Here is a 12,770-nt window from a genome sequence, read left to right as displayed (position 1 = left end):
TTTGACCTGTCGATCGAGCTCAGACAAAGTATGCGCCTGGTCGGCCATTTTCTTTTGCTCCGCCGCCAGCAAAGCTTGGGTCTTTTTGAGCTCTTTCTGCAGCTCTGCGTAAGAGGGGCCTTGGGAGCCGACCGGGCTGCCAGAAGCCTTCAACCTCTTTAGCGCCTCATCCACCATAGACAGACGATTGGAGACCGTAATTTCCTCCACCCATCTCTGGCATAAACAAGAATTATTAAGGGCCGATCGGAAAGAATACATAAAAACTTAGGAAGAAAATGCACTTACCCCGGTGGCCTGTTGCATGTGGCTATTGGCCAAGTTGCTGAGCGGAATCATAGCGACGCGTGCCCGAGCGTTGGCCCACATTTCGGCTAGGGGCCCCTTCATCGTGATAATGTGCTCGGACGCGGTCGGTCGATCGGCTTCGGGCATCAGCTCTTCGGTAGGCAGATGCAGGGAGACTCTGACGGTGCGGCGCCGACCGGGAGTCGAATGAGCAGAAGCAGGGGACGGATCGGAGGTCGGCGCAGACATCTGGGACAAAATAGCCGAGCGTTCGACTCGGCGTGGAGCGGGCGGAAGGACGCTGACTGGAACGGTCTCAAGGGGGTCCGCGGACGCGTCCAATTGGGACGGGGTCTGGTCGGACGAGATGGCCTCAACCGCTGGGGCTTTGCCGCGTGAATCAGCGGTGGTCCGCTCGGACGGTTGGACCGCGGAAGTAGCCGATCTAAGGGGTGTCTCCGCTCGGCGCCTTTTTTGTCGAAGAGGGCGTTCCTCCTCTTGAGCGGAGCCTTCCTCCCGAGTGGAAGGCCCTCGGCTGGAAGTTATGCCAACCGCCTGTTCCGGGAGAGAAGCCTGAGCGGCCCACACCCCCGCATTCGTGTCGCTCTCCCCTTCATGAGAGCCGACCGGCTGAATGCCAAGCGTCTCCATCTCTTTGGCCGCCGCGGCCTCGAGCGCTGCTGCCTTCCTTTTCAAAATGCCAGCCATCACTGACTCCATGACGATGTCCGCTGCAAAGGAAAAAGGAGAAAATCAGTTAGCAATCAAAGCGAATGCACAAGTAAAATTCTTACCGAAGCCGCTCGGAAGAGGGGTCCTGATCGGACTCAGGCCAAATATGTACATCACCCCTTCAGGCAGGAACTTAGTGATGTCAAACTTCAGACCGGCTAGCATGTTGGCGGCATGTAGATAGTCCGGTCGGGTCTTGAACCTTTTGAGCTCTGGTGAGATTGGTGGTCCGACTTGCCATTGGGTTCGGAAGGGGGCCCGCTCGGGCATACGAAGGTAGAAGTAGAATTCTTTCCAATTCTTATTGGAAGAAGGCAGTTTATTGAAGAAAACTAAACCGGGCCGAGCCTGGAACATATATGTGCCCAGCTCGGACTGTTTAGGGTAATAAAAGTAATAGAAAACCTCCGATCGGAGGGGGATATTGTGGGTTTTGAACAAAACGACAACGCCGCATAGAAGGCGGAAAGTGTTGGGGACTAGGCTTCCGAGCTGAACGCCGAAAAAGTTGCAAACCTCTACGATGAACGGATGGATGGGAAAACGCAGACCGGCGACGAACTGGTCGCGGAAAACACAGAAAACTCCGCGCGGCGGTTTGTGTGGCCGAGCGGAGGGGGAGGGTAATATAATTTCAAAATCAGAAGGGATTTCGAAAGAGTCCATCAAAATATCGGCGTCGCGCCGATCGAAGCGCGACTGCAGGGTGGTATACCATGGGCCGAGGGTTTGGTCTTGAGGTTGGGAGGAGCTAGCCATTGTCCGAGCGGACGAAACCAAAAAAGACGAAAGGCAGAGGATAAAAGAAAGAAGATGGCAAACAAAACATTGGCCAGAGAACCCGAACTAGACAAAAAACACAAGATTAACGGAGAGGAAAGGAAGGAGAACCTTACAAAGAGACGGAGGATCGAAAGAACGACGCCGGAGATTGCTGGCAGATAGAAAAGCGAGGTCGCCGGAGTGCTGAGAGAGAAACGCTGAGGAGCACGCGAAGATGCAAATGCGGCGAGGAGGAGGAGAAGGCGAAGGCTTTATAGGGTTAAGCCCGAGCGGCCTCAGCCGTCGATTGCAGGTCACGGGAACCGAAGCCCGCATCTGGCCATCCATTTTAAACCGCCTCGATCTCGTCGGAACACCACGCCGCCGCCGTACAATGACGGTAGCATCGCCACATTGCATTCAGCCACTGGAACGCATTTAATGAGCGCGTGCTCGACCTTAATGATGGAGATTGGCGAAAACTTCGAAAAGATACCGAGGAATGTTGGCGTTGACTGGCGTTTTAGCTGCCCCCGTGGGGCCAATGCTGCTATCTAAACCAGTAGGCAACGATGGCACTCCACTTCCCAATTTGGAGGGTCTTCACTGGGACAAAGTCAAGCTTTGCACCTGATCGTTTGATGGTGAGGTACAAGATCAAGGTCATTTGAGTAAGCAAGCAAGCTACATTTCTTACATGCTCTTCAACTTGATTGTATCAGTTAGAATCTTCAGAAAAATCAAATTCTAAATAGCTCGTAATCATCAAGCTAATATTTAAAACTCACTCTTGAGTTAAAATTTTAATAAAAGCTAAGCCAAAACAAGTGCATTGAACACCAAACAACATACTTATCTATCTTGAACCTTTTTTTTTATCTCAAACTTGTTGTCTTCATTTCAATACTTAAAAAGGTTTGTTTCTAGAGTCTGGAACAAAATTTTAATCCATAGCAAAAATATCAATACTAACATAAAAAAATATATATGAAAAAGTTCTGAAATAAAAATATAAAATGACAAAAGAAAAGACGTGATGTCTGAGAAATCTTGAATGATAGGTCTAAACTTGTTTTCATTGCTTACAAGTACAAAATCATAGGAAAGAAAATGCACAATTTTATTTTTAAACATGTACCACCATGATTTGCCAAGGAACTTGTGATTTGCCAAAGGAACTTAACTGATGTTGTTACCTTTGTTTTAAGGCTTTACTCAATTTCTTTTCGGGATGCTTCCCACAATTGTTGTTCGATACCCAATTTCTTCAGTTCCGTTAAACCTCTCTCCACTGCAATAGAGTAATGTAAATCAAATTAAAAATAAATAAAAATAAAAACTGACTGTATATGGCACTTCAACCAAGCTAATGATGTCTTAGGTTAGTAACTTAAATAATTCGCTATTTAACAACACCATCCGAGCACAAAAAAAAGTCAGATTAAGTTATTTTCAGAAACAAACATGCTCAGGTTTATTATTGATAAACAACATTAAAAAGAAAAATATTGTTCATATGATAAAAAATGGAGTGATAAGAAGATTTAAAGGATCCTATGCAATTTTAAACAGGGGAAATGATTTTCAATCAAGAAAGAAGAGATAGCAAATAGAACATTTGGGGCAACAACCAATCGATTCGAACCTGTGTGATTCCACATAGAATGCTGGGAAAATAAAATAAAATAAAGTAATTTTATGCAAAATAAAATTTAGAGCACTCTTATTTTGAGTCAAAGAATCTAGGCAAGACCATATATCTTAACGCCTTTGTTTTAACTTTAAAATCTCTTATCCATAGCTAACTAACCAAGCTAATTAATATCGTAGAAAATTTTCTAACATCCATCAAAATGGTGCGAACATACAGAAAGATAATTAATAGGCTATATAGAAAGACAAACTGAATCATTACAAGGCAGGAACAGTCAATTCAAAGGATCAGAACAAATAATTTCCACAAGTGAACTCAAAATTATTGGACGAATAACTTGAAAATTATGACTTGCATATTAGTGCATCAAACAAAAAGGAAGAAAATAAATGAAGAGCATTCTAACCTCTACATCTTTTGTTTTAAAGGTTACCAGAAGTTAACTATATTCTGTAGGACTATAAAAGGTGCATACACTAGTGAAATTGCCACAACCAAAATCAGTACATTCTCCAATAAATAGCGGACAATGATGGTCTATCAATGGAATTGCTAGAATGATGCTATATAGAAAAGTAAGTGTAATTTACCATCAACAAAATCATGAGAAGTTGGAGATTGTCCAATGCGACCGAGCCAAAATTGCAGCCGCTCATCAGCAATGTCTTCTTCTATACCATGGGCTTTGGCTCTTCGCCAAAAATATATAAGCCAAGCCTACAAGACCAAACCTTTTAGTAAATGAAAGATGACCATTTCAAGGTACTAGTTGAATATGACTTGCAACTTTCTTGAGGTGTCTAAGATCTAGATGTTCAAAGTCAAATTCCAAAATCATAGTAAAACTCCGAAACCACTTAACAGAAATGTGACATTTAATATAAATTCCTAGGTCACAACAATCATAAATATGAGCCAAAATCATCACTTGTCTAACATCGAAATTTTTGAAAAATAAGTATTTAACATATAAACTCTTATATATATGTATATTTATTAATTGGTCAATGACACTGTTACATATATGTTTAGTGGCTCTGAGTCTAAAATCAAGGGGTATATATCCCTCTTACGTATATGTTTAGAGGCTACCGAATGTAGAAAAAGAAAAATGACCAAACAGACAATATATACCTCCTAAGAAGTCTTCAATATTTCTTTATTGGAAAAAAAGCAACGGAATTAAACTAGACTACATGTACCATGGAAGATATGCTACCTTGATCTTTACAACTTCGTTGTTGGTTCCTTTGAAAAGTTGACATTATTATTATTATGATTAAAAAGCAACTAGTCAACAATGAAAGGATCAACCATTGACCTTAAACCCTAAACCCTAAACACAATGGGAAACAATGTATGCCAATAAGGAAAAGCAATGCATCAAACATAATGCTCCATCTAACAAACTGGAAATCACCTGCTTGAATGTAACATCTTCTATCTCTTCTTGGCATAGTTCTGCGATAGCATAAAAGCTATAAGCATAAGAATGCAAAGTAACTCTAAATAACATTACAAAATAGAACTTGTAATAGAAATAAACAAAATGGTTTCATAAAGTAGCATCTAAGAAATTGACATTACCAAATGACTCGATAAATTTTGGATCTCCAGGAGCTTTAAAATCTGAAGAAACAAAAAGGCAATGAAATAAATTAGCTTCTACTCAGAATTTGGATTGGCTTTTTAAAAATATAATAAAATAAACTTATAATGCAATCTGTGTCGGATATAAATAATGTTTTGCATAAGACACTGTGGACATAGGCATATATAGTGGATAAGTAGATAAACAAATGTTCATGATTAACAAAAATTGAGAATAAGTTGATCAAATAGAACAACAAAATATAATGGCAACTTTGTAAAATCATAGTTGAAATGGTCGATTTACACGAGAGAACTTTCCCATTAACTTCTTTGTCAGACTAAAATGCTTAATCCCAAGTTAACAGTTGCTCATCCATATAAGCTTGTGAAGCTTTTCAATTAGCCACAACTCACCATATGGGACTAACCTGAGATGTTACAATCTCTCAAGCTTGACTTGACGGTTGCATCTCATCAACGCCCAAAGTCCAACTCATAACCCAATAACCCAGAATATTCCCAAGCAGTGGCATGTGATTTTCAATGGTAGATACACCATCATATAGGTAAACCTTTCCAACACCTCACTATGGCTATGATTAGGTCTGCTATCAAATGAAATGACCTGCTTCGATGACATAACTGACTAATTAACTTGCTATGTTCAGCCATTGACCCATAATGATTCACCCCTAATTAACAGTATCATCTAAGTTTAGAACCTTTTCTATTAGTTAACAAGTCACAATGTGGGAATTAAACTGGGGTGTCATATCAGTTAAGAAAATAATTGAACTTTCTTTAGTTTAAGTACCTGAAGAAAATTGACGAAGAAAATTTGGTCGTCGATGCTGAGATAATGCAAGGATGACTGCATCCTCCACCTTGAAATTAGTAATTGCATATATCATTATATACTACAAACAACTCAAAAATAAAGGTTACAAGAAGAAAGAATAAGATCTATTTGAAGTAATCAGAATGAACATCTACGAACTTAGAAGAAAACAAAGGCCGGCAAGGAAACATATTTAGCAGGAAAGATAATAAAGTACCTTTAAAGATATTAATTCCCGAAGACCCTTCTCAACTGAAAGCATGCTCTCTATGTTGCCTTCTCCAGTAATATCACTTACCTCATGTACAAGGTTATTTCTTCTTTCAGATTCATGGTTCCCTATTCAATATTTAAATCTGAGAAATAATAAATAACAAATAGTGCTCATGCAAGAAGACTAATCGCATGGTCAGAGGATCTTGTTAGCAATAATCTTGCCTCGGTTATGTGATTTTTCCTTGGTCTTTTGACCAGCAGAAATGACAACTTCAAGAGGAAGTGGCGCTAATGAAGACCAATGCTCATGTTTTGTAACAGCAACCTCTGGATAGATTCCTAGAAATCACCAGGTAAACGATAAGTTCAATGAATCAAGCAGTATTTCTTGGTACAATGAGAGACAAACAGCCAATGCAAATTTGATGGGGGTGAGAATTTGTTAACTACTAATTTAATATCCTTGAACATATGGAGATTAATTTAATTTCCTTAGTATTTCTTTGTACAATGAGACACAAACAGGCAGTCAATCTCATCTATTTCAACAAGAGCACGTGCAACTTGAAAAATAAACATAAAGGACAAGAGGAAGGGATGATTAGAGGAGTAAAAGAGGAGAGGGGAGGTCGTGTCCCTAAGCCTAACCAGGAAATCAGAGACAATAAATTCTAAACCTAATCAAGTGCCAAAATTAAAAGTATTAGAACATGCTTTTTAAATAGAAAAGACTAGTTGCACCCACATGTAGAGTGCTATGATATCATAACTAATAGACAAATATCAAATGTGCAACTGAACCAATGTATGGCATAGTATATATTCTCAAACATTTATAATAAAAAATTACAGAAACCCAATTACCATACTGAACTGCCAAACCCCAATAGCGAGCAAGCCAACACCTCTTCAAGACAACCTCTTCCTGCAAATATGGAAAAAGAATGTTGTCACAAACTATTTTTACAAACGAGCCATAGATGAACTCAAAGAAACGAGTCTTGTAGGTATAATGAAAAAAGTTGCCACAATTTAGCCAAGAGTGTTCACCATCTCCTCCTCAGATAAGATCATCCTCTGTGTCATTAGCTGAAGAGACTTTGCTTCTGATTCGACTTGCCTGAGCTGCTCTATTGCCACTGCAAGTTCTTCCTTAGCAGACTGCTCTCAACACATAAGCAAAAAAAAAAAAACAGAGAATTAGTAAAATCATTCAGTAGCTATATATCTACTAAAAGTGTATAATGAATAACACCTCTACTTCTTTCTGGAGTGTTGTTATTTCTTCATCCTTCCCATCCCTAGTTCGTCTGACATTTTCAAGAGCAGCCTGAGATGAAATAGATATTTCAAAGTGGCATATATTAACAGGATTATAGTGTGAGCTATGTTGAGTAATCCACATGAAGTTTAATAAGTTTTGATGGTTTATATCATGTCAGAATTTCATCCTATGTCAAGGCAAAGTAGTCTTGGTTGTTCTCTAGTAAATCTTGACCTTTTCCTTCATTTTCTTAAGCATGTATACAAGCAACCAACTGCAGCCACTATCAGATGCTCGACTTTTGGAGAACCAAGGATACAAACATAAAAATTTATGATTTTGCTCAGCATTTTCATCACTGTGCTCTTTAGCAAAGGTGAACCTTTTGAGTTGAGAATCATATATCAATATGCTAATTAGAGTTACATCTGTGATCTGTCCATGAACTAAGCTTAATGTCAGCAATGTTGACTATTTAAATAACCTTCAATTAGATCTCACAAATATAAGAGTATATGAAGTTTAGATCATATAAAGTTCTGATCCAATAATCAGTGAAGACAAGGCAATATGTTACCTCTCTTTGTCGAAGTGCTGCTTCCTTCCTGCACATAAATCAGCTGAAAAATCATAGTCTCGGCATAGAGACTTGGATATCTTGCTAAGAAGTTTATTATTACCTGCTCAACAACCGGGCTTCCAAAGATACACCTTCTCCAAGGGCAGCAACCTGCATGGACAAGATGAAAAAGGAAATTCTCATTTTCAGATTTTGGAGTTTGATACTATGATTACATATGAATATTATTGACTTAGTATTCAACAACGATTCAAATCTTGAAAGTTGGAACCAGTCAATCACTAAATGCTGAGGTAGTGCAATAAATGAGGTAGCACAAGATAACAGACTAAATTCTTTGCATAACAAATTAGAATCATGACATATGATTAGGGCATGCATCTATTGCCGGAGAGATCATGATGCTAAGCAATAAGAGAATGCCAACAACAGGTAAAAGCATGAATGTCCTTTTCCCATTAAAGAGAGACCCCAGAGTAGAATATTCTGTGATACTATGAGCAAAAAGAAAAAAAATGGAATTTAGTTTCCTAGCATCCTAGACTAACTCCGTGTATGTTGATCAGATAAATGACCTAGCAATTATAAAACTGCAGTTAAGTCTAGGTATGCTGGTTGAGCTTTTTTTGGTTTTTGCACTAAATGCTCTAAGTTACTAATTCATTATCTTCTAAAAAAATCTATAAAATATAAAATAAAAATAAAAACAAGATAAACAAAAATACCAACTCAATGAATGACATTATAAATTCAATAAGATTGGCAATAAGGGGCTCACTAAATGTGTTTTTTTAACCATTAAACAAATTTCATAGTGACCATCAAGTTAAGTTCAGGTTCAATAATGGTTTTCATTACTTGGAATATTATGTGAATATATTGATTTGCTTCCCAGTACCCCTTGACAATATGAATTTTTTAATCAAACGAAAGATGTGCATTTTTCACATCATAATGGAATTACCCATTGGTCACCTTCATAAAAACGGCTTAATTATCAAGGAAAAATTAAAATTGAAGAGATCGGCCTAACTTGTAGCAGAACAAGTCACCATTGCTCAAAAGAAGTACTTTGTAGTAAGATAGATTGTTGTAGAGTCGGAATAAATAATCTCACAGAGAAATACATGATTTCACACAGAGAAACAAAGAGGACTTGAATTTTATTAAATTGGGAGATAAAGTAACAACAGAAGGGTTGGTGTCTCTTTTATAGGCCCTAATATTGACTTATTATCTAAAACATTAACCAATAAACAGTATATCCCTTAATTACTCAGTAAACAAATAACTAATTCCTAAGATATATCCTGTTAATGTAAATTTTCGTACTTTATTTTACTAGTTCAAATAAAATGTATAACTTTCAAACTAAAATAAAAAACAAAAAACTTAGAAAATCTAAAACTTTTGATTTACTTGTAAACCACATGAATGTTTTAATTGAGTTAAATATGAATTAAGAATATCTTTTGCTGTTTTCATTTGCATGAACCTGTTATGAACTCATGTTAGGAAAGTGGTTTGCAAGGTGGTTATGCAATACTATTCATTCAACAAAAATTTCTGTACTTTGTGGGAACTTAATATTGCTTTTACTTATAAATACAGACACAGACAAAGGAAAAACTTGTTATTATAGTTAAGTTATAAAGAATTTTCTGTGTTTAGATAATTCTTAAATGGAGCATGGCTCATTCTGGTCTTTCCTTTATGTTCTTCTCAAGAGCATTTTTATCTACTATTTTTTTTAAACAGTTTATACTTTAAAGTTTAAACTCTTTCTTAACTGCAGTGATCTTAAAGTGTCTTCCATCAACCTAATATAACCACTAACAACTACAAGGTTATATAGAAATCATAGAAAACAGGGTAAAATATCCTTCAGATGCCAACATGTACTCAAAATGTCTAACTATATACTAAGTTGTCGACAATAATTACAAAACCATTATTGGTTCCCCAGCATAGGTTACTATTTTAATTCCTAATTATCATAATGCTTGGAGCATATAGGTAGATGGATTTAAAACAAAAAGGCTCAATTCTTGCATGTCCAAAGAATCTAAGAACAGGAAACCAAAGAAAAGTTAGAAATCAAAGCATTTCTGAGGAGTAAATGCAACTTAATATTTAGTTTGTCAAAAGGAAAGAAAAAATGTAATTAAAAAAAAAAATCAAACTATCCTGTTTCTCAAGCTCCTTTGCCCGGGCCTCAGCATTTTCACGTCTTTCTTCAGAAAGTCGTAACTAGATGAAAAGAATCGATAATTTAATGCCACAAAAGAAATTTCAGGCTTTTTCTGCAGATATAAAATAAGCATACCTTCTCAACAATATTTTCATTTTCTTCTTGTAGCATATCTAGCTGCAGAATAAGTAAAGTCAGCCTCAATGATGCTTCTAAAATGCTTTGCTTTTCACTATAAGAATTTACCATCACAATCCTTGATGATTGATTATGTCAAGGAAAAACATTATGGTTCACAAACAGTGTGTATTGGTTGATACCTCATCCTGTAGTACAGAAGTTTGTCGTTGAATTCCTGTTTCTCCTGAGTTAAGATGTTTCATATCTGACGGCAATCTGCAGCATATTTCAGGCATATTTTGCATAATTTAGAACATGATGCAACTTAGGCACCTAGACTTGAGACAACATAGACTTAGAGACAATTTGAGTGTTTGACATATGCAAGATATCAAAAAAATTCTCGAAAGAACACAGAAAGTCACTAGACCACACAGGTCGTTATAAGTTACTTGCACATAAGCATTTGTTTTCTTTTCTTTCAGAAAATCGTTTAAAAAGGAAAAGAAATATGCCCCTGTATTTTCATTACCTTCCTTATAGTGTATAATATTATACTTTTTTAAATGGGTGGGGGGAGGGAGGGATTCCATCCTTCTCCCCTGATTTACTCTCCTCTCTTTCCATCTCCTTTTGTAATAGGTTGCATATCAAACCCAAAAGACAGTTTGATTTAGAAAAAAACAATTACATTGTCTAGTCTATCATAGAGAATAACATAGGATCTCCAACCAGCCACACTAACCAACAAATTACATAAAAGAGAATTACCATCAAATCTTCACAAGTTGAATTTTCTAGTGCACAGAAACATGGTGCAAGGATTTATGGAATGACAAACAATAGCATATGCACCATAAATCAAGTAATGTAGGCACCTTTTTTCTCTCCTCCTGTCAACAGGAGGTTCAATTGGCGGAATAGGTGATGGGGTCATTAAGGTTGTTCGGATAGGAGGCACCATGGGAATAGGACGAACAGAAATAGATGGTCTTCCAGCTGAAGAAGAACGAACCGAAGGAGTATTCTCTACGATGTTCCGACCTAACTATTCAAAACAAAACAAATTTGAATTAGCTAGCACTCCTCAAGAAATTTTCAGTGTAGTTAAATTTAAAGTTTTAAACATCATCACTAATACTAGATTAATTGTGAACTCAGTAGAAACTATTAAACAATACTTGAGCAAAAAAGAATCAAACTATTTTAACTTACACAGTGGAAAAATATGTGCTAAAAGAAGAAGCCCCAGATTTTGAATAGGCTACTAAACAATGGAAATCAGATGAAAACTCTAAACAATTTCCCATTAAGAAAAAAAATATTGCAGAACAGATTTCCTTGTTTCAATTATTAAATCGTGAGTTTGGATGGACTGACAGAGATAATAGAAAATTAGATTTACCAATACTTGTAAATAATGCATTACATACATTAGAAGAAATGCAGTTGCCCCATTGAAGAAAAGTTGCATTTGTTTATTAAGTTCAGTGGTAAGTTCAGTGGCGGCATACAAGAGAAAAGAATATTATTGGAGACAATCGTGATAACATGTTTCCTTCTTCTATAGAATGTAGGTCAACTGAGTCTAAATAGTTGGAATGATCAGATGGAAGGCCCGAAGCAATTTATTTTCCCTATAAGCTAGGTCCATTTTAGTGAATCAAAAAGCTCACTCAGCATTCTCGTAATTACCGCAGGCGAAGGAGATCTATTTGCTCTCGTCATTAGGGAAGCCCCACCGACGGAGGCGCTCCCATTACTTCCGGCCGAAGGACGCGGGGCGCCATACCGGAACCCCACTCCGACGGAGGACGGGATCTCGTCATCCAGCTCCTCCTCCTCCTCCGCGGCGGCGCTCTGCGAGGCCATGACCTGCGCAAGGCGCGCGGCGGCGGCCCTCGCCGCGACGTTCTGCGCTCTTCTAGCCCCGGTGAGGCCCGAGGCCGATGCCGAGCGGTGGTGCGCAGGTGACACTCCCGGGGAGGACGAGGCGGTGCTGTTCGAACCACCGCTTCGCTGCCGGCCGTACGGGCTTCCCGCTCCCTTCCGCTCCATCGCCACGTCACGGTTCCTCAAGCCGCCTCTCCAACTACCTCTCCGAGGGCACGAAGCGGAGTGTCGACTGGAGCAGTAAATAGAGCGTGAGCACTTCAGATCTCGCCCGACGCGAAGAAGCAGCAAGAGAGAGAGGGAGACTGCGATGTCTCCGTACTCTGCGCTGTCGTGGATGTGGCTACTACCGGTGAGTATAAGACTGGATTGTTAGTCGATGAGCCTAATGAAGTGAGTCCTCATGTCGTCTTGATCTTGTTCGCCTTAGTTATGATTGGATTATAATAGATTGGGTAATTAAAAACTTCGCTAAGTTGACGACAGTTTTTTCAAAGGTTATGATTTCCTAAACTTTGTCTTTTTAAAAATAAATAATCGAGGCGCCCTTAATTATAGTTCCTGTCAAAAAAGCACATTTTAAAAAATAAATCAAAACAATATCCTAATATTTTTATTTAATAATATCTTTAAAATTAT

General features: G+C 38.2%; 1 protein-coding gene across 1 annotated transcript; it reads right to left on the bottom strand.

Annotated features, from left to right (window-relative positions):
* Positions 1-2,816: 2,816 nt before the first annotated feature.
* LOC121997925 (coiled-coil domain-containing protein SCD2-like) lies at positions 2,817-12,502 on the bottom strand. Its single transcript, XM_042552598.1, has 17 exons — positions 11,934-12,502; positions 11,117-11,286; positions 10,439-10,514; positions 10,254-10,295; positions 10,115-10,177; positions 8,028-8,077; positions 7,925-7,952; positions 7,339-7,413; positions 7,134-7,244; positions 6,948-7,008; positions 6,306-6,422; positions 6,085-6,206; positions 5,844-5,913; positions 5,024-5,065; positions 4,857-4,897; positions 4,027-4,153; positions 2,817-3,073 (listed from the first exon to the last, which is right to left on the bottom strand). Exons 1-17 carry the CDS (start codon positions 12,294-12,296, stop codon positions 2,994-2,996), a joined length of 1,638 nt encoding a protein of 545 aa, XP_042408532.1. The 5' UTR covers positions 12,297-12,502; the 3' UTR covers positions 2,817-2,993.
* Between the last annotated feature and the right edge of the window lie 268 nt (positions 12,503-12,770).

This window comes from Zingiber officinale, chromosome 6A (assembly GCF_018446385.1).
Source record: "Zingiber officinale cultivar Zhangliang chromosome 6A, Zo_v1.1, whole genome shotgun sequence".
Taxonomy (NCBI): domain Eukaryota; kingdom Viridiplantae; phylum Streptophyta; class Magnoliopsida; order Zingiberales; family Zingiberaceae; genus Zingiber; species Zingiber officinale.
This window is presented reverse-complemented; position numbering and strand designations above follow the sequence as displayed.

Excerpts from the sequence above, each read along its gene's own strand:
- LOC121997925 (XM_042552598.1), bottom strand. The coding sequence starts at position 12,296 with ATGGAGCGGAAGGGAGCGGGAAGCCCGTACGGCCGGCAGCGAAGCGGT. Across the intron at positions 10,515-11,116 it reads GACAGGAGGAGAGAAAAAAG|ATTGCCGTCAGATATGAAAC; the intron begins GTGCCTACATTA and ends AATATGCTGCAG. Across the intron at positions 4,898-5,023 it reads AAAATTTATCGAGTCATTTG|AACTATGCCAAGAAGAGATA; the intron begins GTAATGTCAATT and ends ATGCTATCGCAG.